The sequence below is a fragment of the Microtus ochrogaster genome, chromosome 5, assembly GCF_000317375.1.
Source record: "Microtus ochrogaster isolate Prairie Vole_2 chromosome 5, MicOch1.0, whole genome shotgun sequence".
NCBI lineage: Eukaryota > Metazoa > Chordata > Mammalia > Rodentia > Cricetidae > Microtus > Microtus ochrogaster.
The window spans coordinates 91,203,102-91,225,336 of record NC_022012.1 but is presented as its reverse complement, the minus strand read 5'-3'; the positions used below and the strand labels follow the sequence as shown (position 1 = coordinate 91,225,336).

Sequence of the window (22,235 nt, the reverse complement as noted above, 5' to 3'; positions counted from 1 at the left end):
CAGCTACCCTGGAAACAACCCAGGGAGGCCAGAAGACAGCACCAGCTACCCTGGAGTTGGAGTTCCAGGTGGTTGTGAGACGCCTCACCTGGATTCTGGTAATCAAACCCTGATCGTCCAGGAGAGCAGCAAGCACCTTAACTGCTGAGCCATCCCCCTAGGCCCCTGTCTCTGTAGTTTTAAGCCCAGAAGTCTCTCTAGATAAATGCAGATAATACACACCACAACACAAGGTAAGGACACCGTCCACGGTCATCCTCCCTCCCGGGCCTCCATACCTCCAGGCCCCGTTTTCCACCTCTAGCTCCAGGACCGTCTGCAGCCGCTGACAGTGCGAGGTCTCTAGGGTGACAGTCACTCTGCACTCCCCCAGAGGGTGTAGCTGGCCGCTCAAAGGCTCAATGTCGAAGGGGGACACCTAGGTCAACCCAGAAGGTACAGTGAGAAGTGAGGCCAGGGCAACCGGGGTGCTGGAGGCTGACCATGCCTGACCAGGATCACCCCCAGGCTGCCGCTGGCTCTCCCGGGCATGAAACCAAGGTGAAGACCAGCAAGCGTGGGAACACAGCTCGTGAGGAGGACATCGGGACAAGAGAACAAAAACTGGGTGTTCAAGCCGGGCGGTGGTGGTGCACGCCTTTAATCCCAGCACTCGGGAGGCAGAGGCAGGTGGATCTCTGGGAGTTCGAGACCAGCCTGGTCTACAAGAGCTAGTTCCAGGACAGGCTCCAAAACCACAGAGAAACCCTGTCTCGAAAAACCAAAACAAAAAACAAAAAACAAAAAAAAAACCCAAAAAACAAAAAAAAAAACCCCAAAAAACAAAAACCAACTGGGTGTTCAGGTAAAGGAATAGACAAGACAGGGGTTCCCACAGTCCTGGCACAGATCTAAAAGGTGGGAGGCAGAAGGAGGTGTCTGGGGTGGAAGTGGGGGTGGCGAGCTGAGAAGACCAAAGAGGAACAGGAGGAGAGCGCGGGTGCCCTGTAGAAGGGGCTCCAGGCAGGCCGGGGTCAATCTCCGACAGCTTCACCCCGCTGGGGAGGGCAGACGCTGCAGGCAGACTGGATGTTTCGCTTGTCCCCACCCCGGTTTCCCCCCACTCCCACCCACGTCCCACCACTGAGTCACCTGTCAGCACACTCACCCCTCCACGTGCACACACAAGGGAAGAGCGGACAGAAGAGAAAAGACACCAGTGAAAGGGTCCCAAAGTACAGATGGGAAGAGAAACCAAAGAGTCCCAAAGTGTCTGCTTCTGGCTAGGGGCCTCTGTCCCTTGCCGGCACTGATGAGAGAGGCACCTGTGGGATTAAGAAGCCCTGGGCTCCAGGTGGGCCACATTGGTTCTGGGATGTCACTGGGAAGTCATACCAGAAAGGGCATCGTCTCTCCCTTCACTGAGACGGGGACAATGGATGTGAAGGCCACAACTGCCTGGAGTTGCTACGTGACCTGGATTGACCCCATCCCAACCTCGAGGGAGGATAACCTTGAACTCCTGACCCCTCTGGCTCAGCCCTCTGGGACTGTGGACGTGTGCCACCACGCCCTGCTTTTGTTTTGTACAGTGCTGGGGACTGTCTGTAGAATCGGGTTTGCGCCTCTATCCGCCACCTAGTGGCAGGTACTCAAACTGCAATCACATTTCCCGGGCGAGCCAGAGGAGAGAGAATGTGGCCTTGGCCAAAGGCATTACCTGTTTTCTTCTGGGCTCAGGCTGCTTCCAAGAAGAAGAACCCCCACACCACCCTCTTCTGCATCCAGTGGTGGAAAAGGGAACAGGAAACGCCAGTGAAATTGGGGCTGAGGGATGAATTCCACCTCGGAGACTGCTGTCTCAGAGCAAGTGTCCCAGTGCAGAGAGGAGCCAAAGGGGAGTGTCCCATGTGGAGGCCACATCTAGGGAGCCTGTGGGGTCCCACTCACATCCTCATTTCTTTCTGACAGGCATACTGGGCTCTCCTTCAAATGCCACACGGCGGAGAGCTGGCTGATATTCCGGATCTGAATGGAACACGAAGCCTTCTGGCCCAGGCGGAGCAGACCAAACTGAAGGGCTGGGACATCGATGACCAGGGCAGGTCCCTGAAACACCAGAGGGGGCCTGTCACTGCCTGCCTGGGAAGGGGCTGGGTTCTGCTACACACACACACACACACACACACCACCAACCTCTCCAGGCATTCCCAGCTGCCCAGTTCCCACCCGTTAGTACCTTAAAGGCGGCTTCAATGTGAAGCACCACTGGGCACGGCGAATCTTTGATCTCACACTGCAGGTCCTGGATGGTTGGGCCAGGGACTCCACCAGTTAGGTTTAACTCAAAATCTCCAACCTCACTGGGCTCTAGTGAAGAGGAGGACACTGAGGAGGAGGTTGGAGGTGGGCACAGTTCCCTTCCAGACCAAGGCTGGCTCTGACCACAGGACAGCCTGGGTCCTGCGTGCCCCTCCCACCCCGCATCCAGCCCCAGGCCGGCCACACCCTTCTGCAGGTGAACTACCTATCACACCCGTGCAGGGCTCCACCTCAATGATGTGGCAGTGGCTGATCCTGCCCCATGTGTATCTGACGGGCGACTTGCTGTTATTCCACATCTAGAAGACACAATGCCAGGGCGGGCTGCCTGGGTGCTGCCCTGACACTTGACATGGATGTCAAATCAGAACCTGCTCAGGGACAGTGGGCTCGCCGGACAGTCTGAAGCCCCGGGTCTCCCTACCCAAGAGGCACCTTGGCTCCATATCTTGCCCAAGTCCCGGGAATGAGTTCCATAGCCCTGACTTCAGAAGATTCCAGGGCTCTGGCGAGTCAAACAAACCTGGCCCAGGAGTGGGAATCACTACCGGCTCCGTGTTGTGGCCTCCTGAGCTCAGGACAGCATCACCTGGGCCAGCTGAAGCTGGCAAGGGCACTCCCTACCTTAAAATCCTTCTTCACCGTGATGCCAATGTAGCTCTCGCCAGGGATGATGAGGGCGTAAGGCTCTAAGAGGACCTGGAAGGGTTCCGTCGAGCCTTTCACCTCTATTTCCAGGACGATGACGTCATCCACTGAGTAGGAATAGTCCTCCAGGTTCTCCACCCCTGAGCTGAACACAAACCTGCTGTGAGTCCCTGCCTCTAGCCCCCTTGTCTGGGCTTGTGAACACAGAGTGCTCCCCTAGCCCCTACCCTCAACCCTGCAGTGATAATGCCTCTGCTATGGCAGTGCAAAGTGACAGGAGAACAGCCTGGGGGCCTGGACTGAGCCCTGGGCCCCATGCTCCCTGGAGACCTACAGTGCTCATGAGCACCCGGGGGGCTACCAGCTAGGCTGCCCAGGGGTAGCAGTGAGCCTCCCTTACCTAGGCTCACCCACTCACCTCAAGGGCTCAGGGACAGCTTCCAGAACCATTTGTAGTACGCTGTGGAAACACTTGAGCTGCAAGAGAAACACAGTATGACACCCAGACTTGCCTTCCAGCCAGTCTGGACAGGGCAGGGATTTCTCCGAGCTAGGAGTGGGGATGCGGTGCGGGGGCTCTGAAAGGTGCACTGCTTTCCCTTGTCCTCTCTACAGGGCAGGGACCTACTGGTCAGCAAAGAAAGCCCCAGTCCCCCAAGTCTGACACTGACTCCAATCAACAACCTTGCTGTGTTTAAGATGCCAAACCCTTCTAGGGACAAGTAACCGCATGCTGGCTCCAGAGGTAGCCATACACGTAGTCTCAGACGCTCTAAAACAACAGCTCTGTAGTCTCAGACGCTCTAAAACAACAGCTCTGTAGTCTCAGACTCTCAAACAACAGCTCTGGCCCAGCTGGGTGCCATGCACCAGCACTCACTCGGGAGCCCAGGCCTTGCTTGTAGGGGACGTAGGGGATGCGTGGGGACTGTTAAGTGCTTTGAACTGTGGAAGTCACCAAGCAGAGGGCTGTGCTGCAGAGGGGACAAGAGGAAAGAACCAGGAAGCAAGGTCTGCACACCACACCTGCATTCCAGCTACCCTCTGAGCTGCGCACTGTCCTCAGCGCGGCGCCCAGGTGCCTCATCAGGCCCAGCCGTGGTTTCCGGCGCCTTCAAGAACACGGGGGTTGGGACACACAAAAAGCTAATGAGCCCATCGCTAACCTCGTGGGGTGAAAAGCTCAGGATGAACTCGTGGTCTGAGTGGGCCTCGAGGACGCCCTTCTCGGGAACGATGGAGAAGGCTGTCTCCCTGTCTGGGTGGCACTTGATGCTGTCTGAGTCATGCTCCTCTCCGGGCATCAGAGGCTGCAGGTTGGGCTTCATGATCTGCCAGTGGAAGGCCAGCTCCACGTGCCTGCGGGAGCAACAGCGGCAGTGGGCGGTGGGCAGTGGGCGGTGCATCCAAGGCCACGCCTCAGTCCCTGAGGCTCCTACCCTGTGATTGGTCTGCTCTATTCCAGACAAGTGGAAGGCCAGCTCCCAAGTGCCTGTGGGAGCAACTGAGGCAGTGGGCAGTGCATCCAAGGCCACACCTCAGTCCCTGAGGCTCGCTCGTACCTTGTGATTGGTCTGCTCTTTTCCAGACAAGGAGTGACCAGGTCAGACTTCACGCTGTGGAGCTGAGGGCAGCTTAGGTAAGGACAGCAGGGGGTCCAGAGTGGAGACCTAAGAGTCCCCACCTCAACAGCTGGAGTTTGAAGCCATGGTGAATCGGGGGACATGCGTAACATGAGATATCACACTCTATAGGAGTCCCTGAACATTCTCGAAAGTTCCCCTGACCACGTGAGCGTTTCTAGCTTTCCCATACACACCACACCCTCGCCTTCTGCCTCCAGCTATGGCCTCCTGGGAGGATGGCTGTACTCAGAGATGTGCCCACTGGCTACCGACAGGACAATGCCAGCTCTGTAGCACCACAGTGGACAGGACTGAAGGCATGCTGCTGGATGGTGGAATGGAGGGGGGTGCCCTCCTATCCATGTTCCAGGGCATCCCTGACTGGGAGGCTCAGTGAGGTCAAGGCTGATGGAATAGGATATTCAAAGGTTGGCCAAGGAAGGACCTGGCGGTGAGGGCCGAGCCAAAAGACACTACCTGGGATCTGAATGGCTTCCATGACGTGGACACGGAATGTCCTCTCCGGAAAACTGTTCCTAGACCCACACTCAGTGCCACAAAACGGGAATAGGAGAACATAGGAGACATGAAGTGGGAAGTGGAATTATGGGGAAGGAGAGGGGTCCATGCAGAAGAAGGACAGACACAGGCCAAATACACCAAAGCTGTTTAATAAAGCCTCGAGGAATCATTTTATGTTAACCTAATATATATATATATATATATATATACACACACACACACACACACACACACACACACACACACACACACACAATATGCGCGCACACACACATATGGTCTATTTATGTCTTAAAGGAAGTTAAGCTACTTGGGCTGGCAATGCTCTCCACAAGAACCATAGAATAACAACCCAGTCCCAGGTACAGGAAACCTCCTTCCAAATGTTTGGTCAGGGTAGTTCAGGTGATTCCCCAAACAATTTAGATGATGGATGTGGCCCTTAGTCACCTCTCAGGGTTGAGGTGGGCCCCTATCGCTGGAGACACTGCACACTTGGGACACAGGACTGCCAGTTTGAGCTGAGCCTGACCAGGAAGCATCTTCCCTACGGTCTAGCTTCCATGGTTCCAGAAAATACCATGCAAGTTACCAAGGGAGGGGAGCAACTAAACCTTCTTCAGTTGCAATGCTTACGAGCCGCAATGACCATCATGGCAAGATAAGCATAAAGGTGAAGGAAGTCGAGGGGAACCAGTCCAGGCGAGCGTGGCTCTGGCAGGCCTTGCCCTTCTCTGCCATTCCCTCCGCCTGGCTAAAAGCTGTTAGACTACATTCCTAAAGCTAGTCACCAGGATCTAGTCCCTTATTTGGCCTATTCTTCCTGCTGAGACTGACTACCAACGTTCAGCTATCAAAACATTATAGTCCAGCAATCAAAATGTTTTCTTTTATAGGAGCTGCCATGGTCATGGTGTCTCTTCACAGCAACAGAAACCCTAACTAAGACACATGGGGTTTCCCCTTTCTCCTAAACCACCATTTGCCTATGGGCCACATCTCTCTCCTCGCTATCCAGAAACAATCCTTTGCTGTCTACCCACAAGACAATACCCCTGCCCCCTCTCCCTAGTCCTCAGTCTCTTGTCTTTGTCTTGCATTCCCTGCCCTTTGTCCCTCTGGGGCAAATAAACCTCCTTGGTGCTGAGAACTTGGTCTTGGGGCCCAGAGTTGATCCAATCCTTTCAGAAATGGCAACCAATAATTGTCTAATCAGCCTTAAAGACCACTCCAGAGGAGGGAAATCACATCAGGCTCTGGAGACCTAGCTGACTTCCTGGGGTTAGTGAGGCCATGGACCTCAGAAAAGAATGTATTGGCGTTGCTTCACTAGATCAGCGTAATTCTTACTAGTGTCCAAAACTTTTCCTTATCCCACAGGTGAGTGCAGCTCATGCTCAGTGGGCGGATGGAGGCCACCACAGAGCACCACAGCTGGACACACGCAGAGATCCGCACATCACGGTACCTTTACACCACAGCTCCTGCATCTATGCCTCAGAGAACATCATGGGAGAGGAACAGAAAGACTGTGAGAGCCAGAACACCGGCAAGTCTGCCATGAGACAGTCTCTCCCAGACTGGAACAATGACGGGGTAAGGACTTGCTAATGTTGAAAGGGGGGAAGTTTAGGGGGTCCCACCCATAGACAAAGAACTATCAGCAGAAACTACTGCCTGCTGGGGGAGGGAGAATTAGCCCCTCCCAGGGATAAGCTCGTGGGTTGTCAAACAGGACTCAGCAGGACGTATTTAGATAGATGTGTGTATACACACATACATATGTATATTATTGAACACTCATAAACAAAGAAAAAGAGGTTATCAGCTTGAAAGTGGCATTGGGTATTGGAGGGGTTTGATGAAGCGTGGCTGGGAGAGGCTGGAGGTAGGAAAGGGAGGGAGAAAGTATTATAATTCTATCTCAATTAAAAACAATGAAAGGAAACAAAACCACCTATCCATTCCTGGCTTAGTGTGGTGGAGGGGTGTCCAACGTACAGCGTAGTTTGCCATCCCACAGGGATGAAGACCGTACATGGCCACACTATCCAATACAGTAGCCAGTGGGTATCAGTGGCCACCAATAACTTAAAATGCCGCTAATGCACTGAGGAGATGCTTATCATTGATTTCATTTTAATCAGTTCAACTAGAAATAGCCAGCTGGGGAGATAGTTCATTGATAAAGTGTTTGTTGGGCAAACAAGGGGACCTGAGTGAGATCTCAGCATCCACTTAACAAAATACAGAATCTCTGGGTATAAGACGGTCATGGTGGTGCAGGCCTTTGATCCCAGCACTCAGAGGAGAGGCAGACAGATCCCTGTAGATTTGAGGTGAGTTCAAGGCCAAGCAAGGCTACAACAACAAAAGCCAGGTGTGGTGGCAGGCGCTTCTAATCCCAGTGCTGGGAAGTGGGAGCTGAGCAGATCCTCTGGGTTTCCCAGCCAGACAAGCCTAGGCCAACTGGTGATTTCCAGAACAATGATTCTTTCACAAAATACAAGGTGGTGGTGCCTGAATAACTAGAGCCAAGCTCACACCCATCACAAACCCCACCAAAATGTACACCCGAACACGCACAACTCATACACATACGCGCACACGTGCGTGCACACACACACACACACACACACACACACACACACACACACACCTCACACCCAGATGATTGGAAACAGTGTGATGGTTGCACGGTAGGCCACATGAACCAGGATCCATGCAGTCTGGATCCATTCAGGGCTCCCAACCCCCTCCGACTCTTAGAAGGCCCTCCGGCCTCTTGAGGAACTCGGGGCTAATTGAGGAAGGACCGGAGCTCTGTGTCAGTGACACACAAGGGCCACTCACGTAGCATTTCTGATAATGAGCTGTTTCCTTGCGGTGGACTGGAGGTTTTCAGGCTCAAATCGGATAAAGTACTGGGCCGTTAAATCTCTCAGCTCTCCTGGGTCTGGCTCACTCTTTCCACCAGAAATATAGATCAGATCCAAAGCCACGAGCTGCCCAGTTCCTGACGAAGGAGAGTAGTGGGGTTTGTCAGGTATCACCAGGCTGAAGTCAGCACCCCGGGGCCACAGACTGCCATGGAGACCCATGCAGCTGACCTTACTCGGGTCCCCAAAGCACACAGAAAGGGAAAGTTGGTCTTGAGCACCCATGGGACGGTCAGGTCTTCCCAGACCAAAGAGAGCCTTGCATGCAGCAAGCAGATACTCAGCTACCGAGTGGAGCTGGACAGACAAATGGAAGGAAGAGAAGGAAAGCTGGATTGTGTGCATCTGGTACAATTCAGGAAAGCGCCCTCCCCGACCTTGCAAAAAACTAGCAGTGTGACCGGTGCATGAGTCACAGAAGACTCTCAAAGATCAAAGTGGACTCAGAGGGAAAGGAGAGATTGCACCTGTAACCTCAGCACCAGGAAAGCAGGGGAAGGAGGGTCAGGCATTCAAGGCTGTGTCCCCCTCAGACCGCCACCCTCCCGGTCAGGGCAACAAAGCAGCTCCTGGAGCCGCTTGCCCACCTGAGATAACCAGCTCGTGTGTCTGACAGTTGTCACACACGATGATGAAGGTCTCCTTCGCCTTTCCGAGGCCCGTCGGGAGAAACAAGACCTGGAGGAGAGAAAAGGACGCGTATTGTAGAGGCTGACCAGGAAACACGACCAGGACAGAGGGCTAGGTGTCACCTTCAGAGGTCTGCCCCTGAGGACCTGCTTCTGCCAGCAAAGCCTTCTGCCAGCGAGGCTCTGCTGCCTCTGGGAAATAGGGCCACCAGCCGAGGGACAGGACTGTGAAATAAGAACTTACTGGAGATGTTTCACGTTCAAACCGCAATGCCCTGTATCGGCTTTTTAAATTGATTTATTTAGTGGGGGGCGGGGAGTATGTGGGAGGGTTTGCCACAGCAGGAACGTGGAGCTCAGAGCACAACCTGAGGAAGTCACAAGCTGGCCGAACACACCGCCCTGGAGAGTGCAAGCACACACAGCTGTCTCGAGTCTGCCAGTGCTGGCACCGGGGGCGGAATGGTGTGGCGGTGAGCTATGAAGGCACAGATGGGGATTCGATGTTGCGAACTCTGAGGAAACCACCAAGCGTGAGCATAAGGAACAGGTTTGGTTACCCACCTCCAGCAGTATGGCGAACCCTGGAGCCAGCTCAAACACCGAAGGCATGACTCCAAAGGGAGGCTGCTCCACAAAGCCAGTGGTGGCAACAGCCTAAAATAATAATAATAATAATAATTCAAAAAAGCAGAAGGTGACACAATGGTGTGGCAGAAATTGCAAAATCCAGCTTTTACACTGCAAACGCCTCCAAATATTCAGTTTGCTGTCTGAGGGTTTTAAGGATCCTCCAAGTGCCCCATCAGTGAGGAAACCAGGGCCCAGGCACCTTTACCAGGCACTGGGTGAGGCTCTGAAGGTTAGGGGGTTGTAAGTCACTGAGAGCTGGGAAGCAATCCTACTGCCAAGTGCTCGGGACACAAGATTCACGAGAAGGGCTTCCCAGAATGCCTGGTCCTGCCTGTGGTGGCCACTGCTTCTGCCTCTGTCCCTGACCACCCACCCCACCGAGTGCTTCTCAGCTTCTGAGTCATGAGGACACCTCTCATCTTGATAACAGAATTGTGGATTTCACATGAAACCTCTGGGCTCCGGACACAGATTGGTGCTCATAAGACCCTATCCAGCAGCAGACGTGCCGGGAAGGGAGGTTTCTGGGACTGTCTCATATTTCTAGGCCAGAAGGCATGGGGCAATCTACCCATCATAACAGAAACTACGGTGTACGTGTGATGTCTCTGGTGTCAGGCTGCGGCTACCTGGGCAGTGGGGAGCTGAGACAACAGGACAGAACTCTGCTCCTTGGTTGCACGGGGTCTCAGCGAAGAGCCCAGAGGTACACACGCTCTTGTGCAGTCTCGAACTTTCAGCGGTTGGTTCAAAACATACTGTGTGTATGCACGCGTGTCTGTGTTCATGTCTGTGGTGGTGCACATATGTACATGTGTGCACATGGAGGCCAGATGACAGCTTCAGATATTGTCTCCCAACAACGCAGGCCTGGAAGTCACCACGTAGGCTAGGCTGACGGGCCAGCGAGAGCCAAGCTCGCTCTTTCTCACATCCTCAGAGTTATGCCAGCATGGCTTTTTATTTTATATGTGCGTTTTGAGACTCAAACAGGCTCTTCCACTTCACTCTCTGAACCATCTCTCCACCCCAAAACTATTTTTAAGTATGGTGCCAAATTAATACCAGCAGAATTCAACCAAAGCTGTCTGTCCTGTTCTCTCTCATAATGCTCAGATCTGCTATAATAAAGCTAGGTGAAGTGAGACCATGTGGTCACCTTGGCGACCACATTACAAACAAGAGAGGCTGCATCTCACCCAGGATCGCGCTGGTGCTCTAACCAGGAGCACACCCTAACCTTGACACGTTTGTTCTCAGACCACGGCAGTTGAATCTGGGGGCCATGATGCTCTCCTTGTGTGAGTTTCTGGCCCCCGGCACTATGCAGCAGCCTCCTCCAGGGAGCTCACTTCCTTGGGTGGTTTCTGTTTTCCCCAGGGCACAATCTATGGCCACTCACCCGGAAACTTGGTGGCGGCCAGCTCTTTTGGGGCATGATGCAGAATTTGCCAACACTGAAGCCCACATTTTTGCAGACGAACCTGGTTATCTTCACTCCTCCGATGAGGCAGTAGCCACAGTCCAGTACTGGTGACACTGCAGCCATGGGAACATGGGGCTGGTGAGATGGCTCAGCAGTAAGGGGGCTTGCTGCCAAGCCTGGTGACCTGGCTTCAATCCTCCAGATAGACACAGTGGAAGCAGGGACCTAGTCCTACAAGTCATCCTCTGACAACTGCGTGAACACCACGGTACATGTGCCCCCTCCCCACATACAAGTGTAACAAATAAATCTAACACAGATTTTAATTAAGAAAGGACAACACATTGCTCTGAGTGGGCCCTGCTGCCATTGTTCTTCTGAGGTGCAGACAGAGCTCAGAGTACCCCCATACTGAGAAAGAAGGATAAGTAGGGCATGCCCTGACCTCCCCTCCACCGCCATCCCTCAGGATCTGTCCAGGGTGCTGCCAGGTCACATAGTCATAATCTTGTGTGAGCCCCCAACAGGGTCTTGGGCACTGCAGAACAAATCAGGGAAAGTTGAGTTCCAGCTGAAGGAGCTCATGCCTGAGAGGGACCAACTGAAGCTGGTGTTCCTAAGGAAGCCAGCCTCCTGGCTCCCCAGCCTCAGGGTCAACACCTACAGAGACTTCCACCCTCCCCTACCACATCACAGAAGGAACGCCTGCAGACAGGAAAATGAAGGCCCACTGGTGTGGAAGCCGCTAGAAGGCTCCTTTCGGGACTTGAAGCCTCTACCCAAGAGATACAAGGTCTGTGCCCTTTCCGGGAAGTCCTCAGGTGCAGTCTGCCCTAACAGGGGCTCCCCAGCCCTAATCTAATCCCACTGAAGGTGCAATGCATACACTCACATGTCAGCACTGGGGGCGGCCTCCGGGCCTGCAGGGGGATCACCAGTGTGTGGGCAGACTGGGTCTCGACCAAGATGAAATCATCAAAATCCCCGAGACAGTCTGGAATAAACTGGACAACATACTGGCAAGTCATCCCCGGCGCCACCATTCCGCCTTTTCCTGGGAACATCCCTGTGTACAATAAAAGTGGCCAGTGAGGGTGATAGAGTGGGAGCCACCACACCCGACCAAGACCTTGAGACCCAGCTGGCTGGAAGGTTGCCATGGTGATGTGAGCACTAAAAGGACCTGATGGAGGGTAGCCACAGTGTGAAGGGTGGGGATCTGGTGGACCCAGCGCACTGAGGGAAGTGACTCTGGGACCCTGAGGTGAGAGAGTGGCAGGCTGTGGGCTGAGCCTGAGGGGCCCCGGGGACTGCTGAAGAAGGCATGGACAGAGTTCAGGCCAGGGCCTAAGAGCCAGCTCCTCAGAGACCAGTGTCCAGTCCTGCACATTGTCTTGAGGCAGTCGAGAGCGCTGCTGTAGTAATACTGTAGTGAATGAGCTTACCAAGTCCCAGAGCAAAGTACGGTGAGGACGGTGGGAGGACGCGCAGGTATCGGCTGGTCGCACTGGTGTTCTGGAGAGCGATCACCATCTGTGCAACGGTAGGGGGAAATCCATAGGGTCATTCAGTGAGGTCAGGACTGAGTGACTCTCTCTCTCTCTCTCTCTCTCTCTCTCTCTCTCTCTCTCTGTGTGTGTGTGTGTGTGTGTGTGTGTGTGTGTGTGCGCACATGCTTCTTAGGAGGACAACATGTGGAGGCAGTTCTCTCCTACCGCATGGCTTCTGTGATAGAACTCAGGCTACCAGGTTTGGTGGCCAGCGCCTTTATCCGCTGAGCCATCGGGAAGGAAGAGGGGTCACATGTTGGTAATTTCTGACGTAGGGTGACAGGTACATGAGGGATTTGTTTTACTCGTCTATTACTTTTATTTGGGGACAACTGCATAGTAAAATTAAAATACAAAGCCAGGTAGGGTGGCATACACTTGTATTTCCAGCACTTGAGAGGCCAAGGCCAAAGGATTGCAGTGAGTTTTGGGCCAGCCTGGGCTATGTAGTGAGTTGTAGACCAGAGTAAGACCCTGTCTGAGGAAGGTTTTTAAAGCCTTCCTTCCCCAGTTAAAACACAAAGTCAAATGAGAACCGGAGCCAATGCAACATGTCTTCCTGATATTTAAAGTGATAGCTGAAGCTGTCCTGACTGTCAGGACTCAAGGGGCTTCTGATTGGCTAAGAACCCAGCAGGAACCCAGATCTGTCATTTAAGTCCCTTTAGATGAAACAGCACAGTGTTTCCACATAACCTGCTGTGGTGGTTCTTTTCAAATGACAACCTGACACAACCTAAGATGACTTGGGAAGGGTCTTAGTGTGGGCTTATTTAGATCCCATTGGCCAGTGGGCTGACTTTGGGGGGGGGACTGTCTTTATTGTTAGTTGATGAAGGGAGACCTAGCCTATTGGGTGGCACCATTCCCTAGGCAGGGGATAGTGAACGGTAGAGGAAAGGAGCCGGCTAGACGAAAGCAAGCAGGCAACCTGCACCACTATGCCTGCTGCTCACACAGGTGCTGACGATCCAGACGCCGGTTCTCATGCTTGCACAGCCAGCGCCTTGCCCATCGAGTCATTTCCCAGCCTGCACACTATTGAGACAGGGTTTCTCTGTAGCTTTGGAGCTTGTCCTGGAACTAGCTCTTGTAGACCAGGTTGGCCTCGAACTCACAGAGATCCACCTGCCTCTGCCTCCCAAGTGCTGGAATTAAAGGCGTGTGCCACCATAGCCTGGCTCTACACACTATTTTTACACCATAAATCCATGTTTGTATCTCCACCACAATCCAGCGTCAACAAATTCATTCTTGCCTCCCCTCTTTCCTTATTTATAAATGCCGGCAGCTATAAGACATGCTATCCTCATTCACATATACATAGAAATTCATATATTGTTTTCAGGACTTATTTTTTAATTATGTGTATTGTGCATGTGTCTATGTGTGGGTATGCACATGTGAGTGTGGACGTCTGTGGAGGTCAGAGACATTGGGATCCCTCGGAGCTAGATACAGGCAGTGTGAGCTACCTGGAGTCTGGGATTTGATCGTAGGTCCTCTGGAAGATCTTTAGTGGTCTTAACTGCTGATCATCTCTCGGGCCCTGTTTTGTTCTTGAATACAAGGTCTCATGTAGCCTAGCCTGGCATCTGATATCCCATGTAGCTGGGGTGGCATGGGACTCTCCCCTCCCCCTCCCAAGCACGGGGATGATAGGAGTACACCGCCTCACCAGTTTATCACTTATTTTTAAGGTCCTGTGTGCTAGGGATAATTAACGATGTGCTGTGTACGTCTCCCTGAACATAATCTAGAGGAGACACCGTAGAGGAGACTGACAGCGACCAGCTGCTGAGGCCGGGCGACAGCAGGGGCCTTAGTCTTTCCCCAGCTCTAGTGTATGGCTCAGAAATTCCGCCACGGAAAGCAAGATTGCTACCTCGTAAACTGGTCCAATCTCATAGTCTGTGAAAAATCCAACTGACGGTTTAGCCAGAAACACAGGGGTGTCCGCACAGCTGTGGGAGTGAGTGAGGGGGAAGAAAGGCCGTGAGTATCTGTCTGACCCACACAAAGCAGCGCCTGATCCATTCATGGGGGGCGGGGGGTGGCGGCACGCTCCCATAATCCCAGTTCCATAATCCCAGAACCCCAGAAATGCAAGGCCAGCCTCAGTTACTCCACTCCTTGTCTCAAAAAAGCCAGAAGTAAAGAAATAACTCATCTACACCACCAAAGGTCAAAGGTGTACACGAGCTGTTCCCCGGGGTTTGCTGGCTGCTGTTTACTAAGCAGGTTATAGCATATTTTAGGGCTGGCGATCGCTCAGCAGCTAAGAGCACGTCCCGCTCTTGTAGAGGGCCCAGGCTTGGTTTCCTGTACCCACATCGTCAGCTCTCAACCACCTGAGAGGATCAGCTGAAGAGGAGGGGCTCATGGTGAACGTGGGCACTATCGTCCCACAGGCTGGGGCACTAAAGCGGAAAGAAAAGGGCCAAGGCGGGAAGCCGGCCGAACAACCCCTGTCCCCATGCCTAGTGACCACAAAGTGAACTGCTCTGGTCTACCACATCCTCCTGGCCAGGACGGACTCAACGCTCTGAACCCGGAGACAAAATGAACCTTCCTTTCCCATGTTGTTTTTGTTAGGTATTTCATCACAGTGATGATAAAAGTAACCAATGCACTGTGGAAAGGTCACATGACTATGGACTCCCGGCCCAGTTCATTCTGGTGCACATAAGAAGCCCACAGCAGCCGAGGGCTCTAGTCCTCTATTTCTGACTCTTGATAGGTGAGAAAGCCACAAGCCTGGGCCTCTGGGGGGTCAAAGGCCATACCTGTGGGTTACCCTGAAGGCGTGTGTTCCGGAGATACTGCCTTGACTTTTCAAAGTCTAGGGACCTCCTTAGACCGACACAGAACTTTGACACCTCACTCTATGGGTCAAAGTCCCTGGGACTCTAAGAGAAGAACACACCTCCATTCCGGCTCCGCACTCTGGGAGCCTCCTCTTCTCGCTGGCCTCCTTGAAGAGACGATTAGAGACTTGCCTCCATGTGGTGTGTTAGGCGGGAAAAACCGTGGGTTTTTTAGGAAATGATTCCGATTCTCCATCCTGGCGAGCAGCAGTCTCTCCAGGTCCCTCTGCGGTACCCGGAGGTGTTTCATCCACTTCTTGTTCTGTGGTGTGCTGGCCTTCTTCAAAGCCCATGAAAGTACAGTTACTAACAGGCAAGGGGACAGCAAAGGGACAGCCAACCAGTGCTCACTCCACTGCGCTCATGGGGCCGACTCCCTTTCTGCCACCTCCCTTTCCACCACCTCCCTGCACCCGGTGTCCTACGCCATTCAGGTCTGACCTTGACAGTGTCTTTGGGCCTTTGTCTGGCCTTAGATACTGAGGTCAAGCTGTCTGTTGTATACTCAAACTCGTCAAATTCAACAAGCTTCCTGCAGGACTCTTCACCCTTCCTGTCCGGCTTGGCCTTTAGCATCAAACGCTTCTCACAGCTAAATGTCAGTTTTGAACATCCAGGGATGGAGGTGCCTATGGCACCAAGGAAACACACATGTTAGCTATATCACAGCAAGGAAGTGGATGCTTCTAAGGAGACCCCATAAAACCAGAGCCACCGTCGGGTCCTATTTTCTTCGTGTTCATGTTCACAACACCAAATGTTACGATTCAGCGTATGAGTAGTTCCTGGTACTTATTCCACACATTTGAGACAGGGCTAGGGGTTAAAATATCTTTCCGTTTTCCAGCATGGTTAATTAACAGAAGCAAGCAGACCATTACTAAACACGTACCCCAAGTGTGAGCAGCTCTTCCAAAGCCTCACGTGAGGAACCAGCATCATGTTAGTTTTTATATATCTAAGATCCTGCCCCCAAGGCTGGATGAAGACCTCTGTGGCTAGCGAGGGTATAACAAAACAACCTGGACACACATTTTACACAACACACACTAAGCCTTCAGGGAGCGAGTGTCATTCTATTTACCTGACAGGCGGGGAGTATCCAACTATAAAACACTAAACGGCGCAGCCTCTTGGCACAGCTGATTCTGGGCCGTGTTCTGTCTTTCTGTGTTCTCTTTTTCATACTGCCACCCTTGGGTCCCTGGACCTGAATCTCCCCACCCCAAACAGGGGCAGCTGCAAAGCTTCAAACAGATCACCGCAGTATCCCAGGACCTGGGGCTGTTGGGAGCTTGTCTTTCCAGCCTGGCACGGTTAAACAGGGCTGATGCTGGCACACAGGATTCGTGGTGACTCTTACAAAATCTGCCTCCTTGTGGAGGCCTGTTTACTCTCAGGTCTTGCCTTCTGATTAGAGGAAGCTGGCCCAGCATCATAGTCTCTCCCCCCCCCCACACACACACACGTCTTCCCCTCCCTCGTTGTCTGTCCCATAGCCCACCCTTTGTATTCTCAATATTTGAAAAAGCTACTCTTTTTTCCTGAGTGGGGGAGACCCTGACTCACTCAGCCTGCATCAGGAATTCGATCATTCGTTTACCTGAGTCTCCAGACCCTGCCCCTTGCTGATGCATTCAACTACACCTAAACATTTTTGGATTTCTAGGTGCTGGGCAGCCAACAAGGACATCAAATCCTGTGTGGGGGAGATGTGACTTTCGCCTTGAAAGCACTGAGCTAGTGAAGAAGAGATAACTCAGACGAGACCAGTCCAACATGCTAAACAACTAAAGGAAAGGAGGGAAAGCCAGTCATGAGGAAATAGCAGCAAGGGTGGATGAGGTGGGTCTGCTACCACGGGATGCCCCTGCAGCTCCTGCAGCATGCCCCTGCAGCTACCGTGGGATGCCCCTGCAGTTCCTGTGGGATGCCGCTGCAGCTACCATGGGATGCCCCTGTAGCTCCTGCAGCATGCCCCTGCAGCCACCGCGGCATGCCCCTGTAGCTACTGCTGGATGCCCCTGCAGCCACCGCGGCATGCCCCTGTAGGTCCCCCGGGATGCCCCTGCAGCCACCGCGGCATGCCCCTGTAGCTACTGCTGGATGCCGCTGCAGCTCCCCCTGGGATGCCCCTGTAGGTCCCCCGGGATGCCCCTGCAGCCACCGCGGCATGCCCCGTAGGTCCCCCGCGATGCCCCCGCCCCCTACCACGGTGTTTGAGGACAGATACCTTTGGGTGCCGAGCAGAAAGGCACGGGGTCGTTGTAGTAGTCCTCTGCGCTGATTAAGCGATGTTTCTGCAGCAGCTCGCTGTCTACACACCAACGGAAGACCGTCTTCACTGCAGAGAAGGGGACGGGACAAAGGCGTTTAGGCCAGACCCAGGGAGAAGCAGCCGAACCCAAGCCTCTGGGGTCCACACCTCCACTTCCCCACCAAATTCTTAGAGCTGTGATGATGAAACTGAGATTTAGGAAATAACGATCGAAGGTTTCTCAACCACTCAGTCCAGGTCAACAACTGGGCAAAGCTGTGCAGGGGGTTATTGAGGTAAACTACTCTACATGGAGTCCCGGATGACGTAAGACAAAGTATCGTAAATGCAAAGTCAGCCCCAGTCCTTCACCCTTCAGTGTATGCCTGCTCTTTGCAATGTCACTAGAGACAGTGTTGCCGATGGTCCCAGCCTTCACCAGGTGTTTCCAGGATGTTGGAAAAGAACTGGAAAAGCACACATAAGTAGCAAAGCAGCAAGTTTTATTTAAAGAGACAGTACAGGACGCACACACAGGGCTACTTGAGCTAGAATGCCCAAGTGGATTGGTATTGTTTGGGGCTTCTTTTTATGAAGTCCAGGAGGACGTGTTGGTGGCTAGCCGGTGTCCTGTGAGTGGGTCTGTTTTCATTGATAGACTTGGATTATGGAAGCTTTTCTTCACTGTGCATGTCCTTTCCCGCAATGTGTCTGATTTTTAGCGTATGTATGCCTAACTATGCATATGAGCAAGATGGTCCATGGGAAATTTTGCTCCGAAGACAATTAGCCTTACTGCACATGCACCCAATAATGTCACAGGTAGCCTTTCGTTCTTGGACATGTTCCAAGACACATGTGGCAATGGGGAATTATTGTTGTGGGTACAACTTATTGCACTGTTCGAAGTGGGGTGTACAGTGCAGCTTGAAGAAGGTGGAAGCGCTCACCCTGAGCAAGAGTTCTGAATGGCTAGGTGTTCCCTATGCTTCCTGCCTCTCCACCTGTGGCTCTGATGGCGGTAAGAGATCGAGATGTGCTTGCACGGTGAGCTCTGGCCATCAACAGAGAAGAGCTTCCTTGCGCCTTCATCTCAGACACCAGCAGAAAAGCCACATGGAAAACAGCTGAGCGAAGTCTATAGCAAGCAATAAACACGGTGTCAGCTGACTGCCACTGACCTGGTGACACACCAGAGAAAGTCATCTCACGGAGTGGGAGTCGGTGTTTGTGGTTGAGTCAAGAAATAGAGTAAGCACACACATGTGTAATTTACTCATATATAAATTATAGCACTAGTGTCTAGAAACATTAACTAGAAATGGAGGGAGATGCCATATCTCTCTGGGAATGAGAGAAGGGTTTTTGTTAAAAGGACTTGCACTGTAATTTGGCTACATTGGTTTGTTTGTTGTGTGTTGGAGGAGCGCAGGTAGGTGCCATGGCGCCTGTGCGGAAGTCGGAGGACAAGCGGCAGGCGCCCACTGTTCTGCTTCTATCACACAGGTTCCGAGGATTGAACTCTAGTTGTGAGGCTTGGCAGCAAGTGCCTTTACCCGCTGAGCCATCCTGCTAGATTTGTACGGTAGAGTAGCTAGAGAAGGCCTGACGGTTCCCATATCCCTGTGCCCGTGCGTGCACAGCTTTCCCCAGTGCTGGCACCCACTGGACAGCACACTTGCTACGCACGATGAGCTTACATTGGCTTAGCGCCATCACACCAAGTCTGTAATGCTAGGTGTGGGTGGAGCCTTCCTGTGTTATAGTACACGTTCCTTTAGGGGCTGGGGATGTAGCTCAGTGGGTGGAGTAATGGCCTAGCATGCATAAAGCCCGGGGCCCGTCCCCAACACCCAGTGAAGAAGGAATAACTGCTTCTGCCCTCATGGGTGCTGACAAGGATCTTAAGATTTGGCCTAAAGTTAACCACCAGAGCCTGAAGCAGAAGCAGACAGAAAGGATGGCGTACAGGGTATTATAGGCTAAGGAAGAGGAGGCCAGGGGAAGCAGAAGTTTCTCAATAAGTCATCTGAAGGCAGATCCAAAACCAACAGCCAAGGCTGGAGACAGGGCGTGGCTGAGGGGGCTTGCTGCTCCTGCAGAGGGTTGCATCTGGTGGCCCACACACTGCCTGACACTCCAGCTGTTGGGGATCAGGACACTCTCTTCTGGCCCTGAAGGTGTCTGCACTCACGTGTTTATACCCACACAGACACTCATGTGTAAATAATTAAAAATCAATCAACAAGTAAACAAAACAAACCGATAGTCAACAAATCACCTGTAAGCTATTGCTTCTTGTTGGTTTGTTTGTTTTGGTTTCCAGACAGGGTTTCTCTGTATAGCCCTGGCTGTCCTGGAACTCACTCTGTATACCAGGCTGGCCTCTAACTCACAGAGATCCACCTGCCTCTGCCTCGTGAGTGCTGGGATTAAAGGTGTGCACCGCCACCACCACACAGCTTTTTTGTTTGTTTGTTTGCTTGGTTTTTGTTGTTGTTGTTGTTGTTGGGTTCTGTTTTTGTCTTCAAGACAGGGTTTCTCTGTGTAGACCTGGCTGTCCTGGAACTCACTCTGTAGACCAGGCTGGGCTTGACTCTCAGAGATCCATCCACTTGCCCCCTGCCTCCCAAATACTGGGATTAAAGGTGTGTGCCACCACCACCCAGCGAGCTACTTGAGGCTCTCCTTCCAGGATGTCTCCATCACCAGTTAACTAAATGGGGAAAGACATCCTGGGGTTGGCTACCCTGCCCTGAGATGCAGGGACCAGATGATGTCTGGAAAGACGGCCTAGGTTTTTTCTTTTCTCTCCCACTTTTGAAATAAAAGAAAACACATTACTAGCAGGGGAAGGAGAAATCAGAGCGGGCGATGTCTGATCATAACTAGGCTTCTGTGGTGATGTACAATTGTAATCCCGGTACTTGGGAGGCAGAGACAGGCAAATTCCTGGGGTCACTGGCCAGCCAGCCCAGCCTACGGGGAGAACCTGGCATGAAAGGTCAGAAGAGAGGAAGCCGTGGTGAGCAGACTGGTGGGATCTCAGTGGGACCCCTGCTTCAAGAGTCATGCCAATGTCAAGTCCCTGACTTGGAGAGTTAAATGTCAAGTCCCTGACTTGGAGAGTTAAACCACCCAGGTGGAGCCCTGCGCTTTTGGAGAGACCAAACACACTGGAGTGTTCTGTACTGGTCAGCTATCACATCTGCAACTCGCTCTCCCGATGTTCGGAGAAGAGCAGGCAGTTCAGCACCGACAGCTGGGGAAGTAGGGGCACCTACCTGGGGGCAGCTTGACAGGGGTCTCCAGGACATGTAGTTGGGTCTGTTTGGTGGCATGCTCTGTTTCTGCAAGATCCCGTGCACGGGCCTGGATGATATGTTTCTCCAACATGGTAACTTCATCCAGACGCTGTTTATAGATGGCTCGAACCTGGCGAGTGGGCATTTGAATGCACAGAGATCTGATGAGAGCCCATATCGTGGTGCTACCCTAATGCCCTTCCGCACTAGGGGTACTGCCCTATGCCCTTCCGCACCAGGGCTTTCAGCCGAGCACAGGAGAGCTCCAGAACTAGTGAAACCCTCTGGTCCAGCCTACCGGATGTCAAGTCCGAGGTCAACACAAGGAAAGGACCGTTTCCTAGTGTGGTCAGTCAGAGTCAAGCTTGGCACTGCCTCCTGGGTTTCACAATAGAGAGCCGCTGCCCATATGGTGAAACGCAGACCCACTTTGGTACACCAACGTGAGGCCACCCGAGTCTCGATTCAGGAAAGGCCCTGCTCTCTGCCCCATCACGCACAGCCGGTGGACAGCCGCCAGCCTCTTACGTCTGCTTAAGCTGTTGGAAAGGACTCACCTGAGACAGCATCTTTCTTGTAGCATCCACATCTAGTGTACATAAAACCGTGGCTATTCTGACCCCAAGAGAAACATGGTCATGTGGTATGGTACCCAGGGAAAGTTGTTGCATTCTTTGACAGGGTGTAGGGGGCAGTAGGGGATGGTGGAGGCTGCAGAGATGGCTCTGCTGTTAGCAGCTGACCTTCCAGAGGACCTGAGTTCAGTTCCCAGCGCCCGCACCAGTGAGCTCAGAACTGCCTGTCACTCTGGCTCAAGGGAATCTGTCACCCTCTTCTGCCCCAACTCCGCATGTTCACACACACATAGACACACATACATACATGTACATAAAAGTAAAAGAAACATTTTAAATGCTGTGTGTTTATATGTGTGCGTGCACACATATGCAGAGGCCAGAGGGAGATATTAGGTGTTCTGTTAATTGCCCTTCACTGTACTCTATGGAGACAGGGTCTCCCACTGAACTTGGATGCAAACTTGATGGACATTCCCAGTGACCCCCCCTACCTTGACCCTAGACAGTGTTGGGGTTACAGGGAGGCACTCAGCCATGCCCAGTGTTTTATGTGGGTGCTGGGACCTGAACTGTGCCACAAGTTCTCACCCACTGAACCTTCTCTCCAGACCCGACCTACTGACTTTTCCAAGTTACTGGGTCTCTATCTCAGTCTACGTTCTGCAACTTAATCTTGTTTTTTTTTTAACTCTAGTACACCCCAAATTCTGCCACAGCATCTGCATCGAGAGAGTCCAATTTGGTTACCCCAACATATGCTTCAACTTCAAGACTAGTTAGATTGACAAGCTAACCCTCCAGGCTTCTTACCCATATTCTTGCGAGTGGAAGGAAAGTATTCACAGGAGTGGGGAATACTAAGACAGTAGCATATAGGGAGAGCAATCCTCATTGCTTTTCTAGAGCTCAAGGGTGTTTATTTGGTCATTCTGATTTGTTTCCCATTTGCTTTCTA

General features: G+C 52.5%; 1 protein-coding gene across 1 annotated transcript in view; it reads right to left on the bottom strand.

The window, feature by feature from the left end:
* Positions 1–22,235, bottom strand: part of Dlec1 (DLEC1, cilia and flagella associated protein) — a 40,628-nt gene that overhangs the window by 16,166 nt on the left and 2,227 nt on the right. The window contains exons 2-19 of the mRNA XM_026779220.1: positions 20,682–20,832; positions 17,374–17,484; positions 15,582–15,769; positions 15,200–15,420; positions 14,159–14,237; positions 12,169–12,256; positions 11,616–11,789; positions 10,700–10,836; positions 9,229–9,321; positions 8,623–8,713; positions 7,950–8,112; positions 4,116–4,308; positions 3,368–3,426; positions 2,926–3,094; positions 2,507–2,600; positions 2,219–2,349; positions 1,930–2,088; positions 279–418 (exon numbers count right to left, since the gene is read on the bottom strand). Coding sequence (XP_026635021.1) covers positions 279–418; positions 1,930–2,088; positions 2,219–2,349; positions 2,507–2,600; positions 2,926–3,094; positions 3,368–3,426; positions 4,116–4,308; positions 7,950–8,112; positions 8,623–8,713; positions 9,229–9,321; positions 10,700–10,836; positions 11,616–11,789; positions 12,169–12,256; positions 14,159–14,237; positions 15,200–15,420; positions 15,582–15,769; positions 17,374–17,484; positions 20,682–20,832 — 2,441 coding nt within the window. The remainder of the gene's footprint in view (positions 1–278; positions 419–1,929; positions 2,089–2,218; positions 2,350–2,506; positions 2,601–2,925; positions 3,095–3,367; positions 3,427–4,115; positions 4,309–7,949; positions 8,113–8,622; positions 8,714–9,228; positions 9,322–10,699; positions 10,837–11,615; positions 11,790–12,168; positions 12,257–14,158; positions 14,238–15,199; positions 15,421–15,581; positions 15,770–17,373; positions 17,485–20,681; positions 20,833–22,235) is intronic.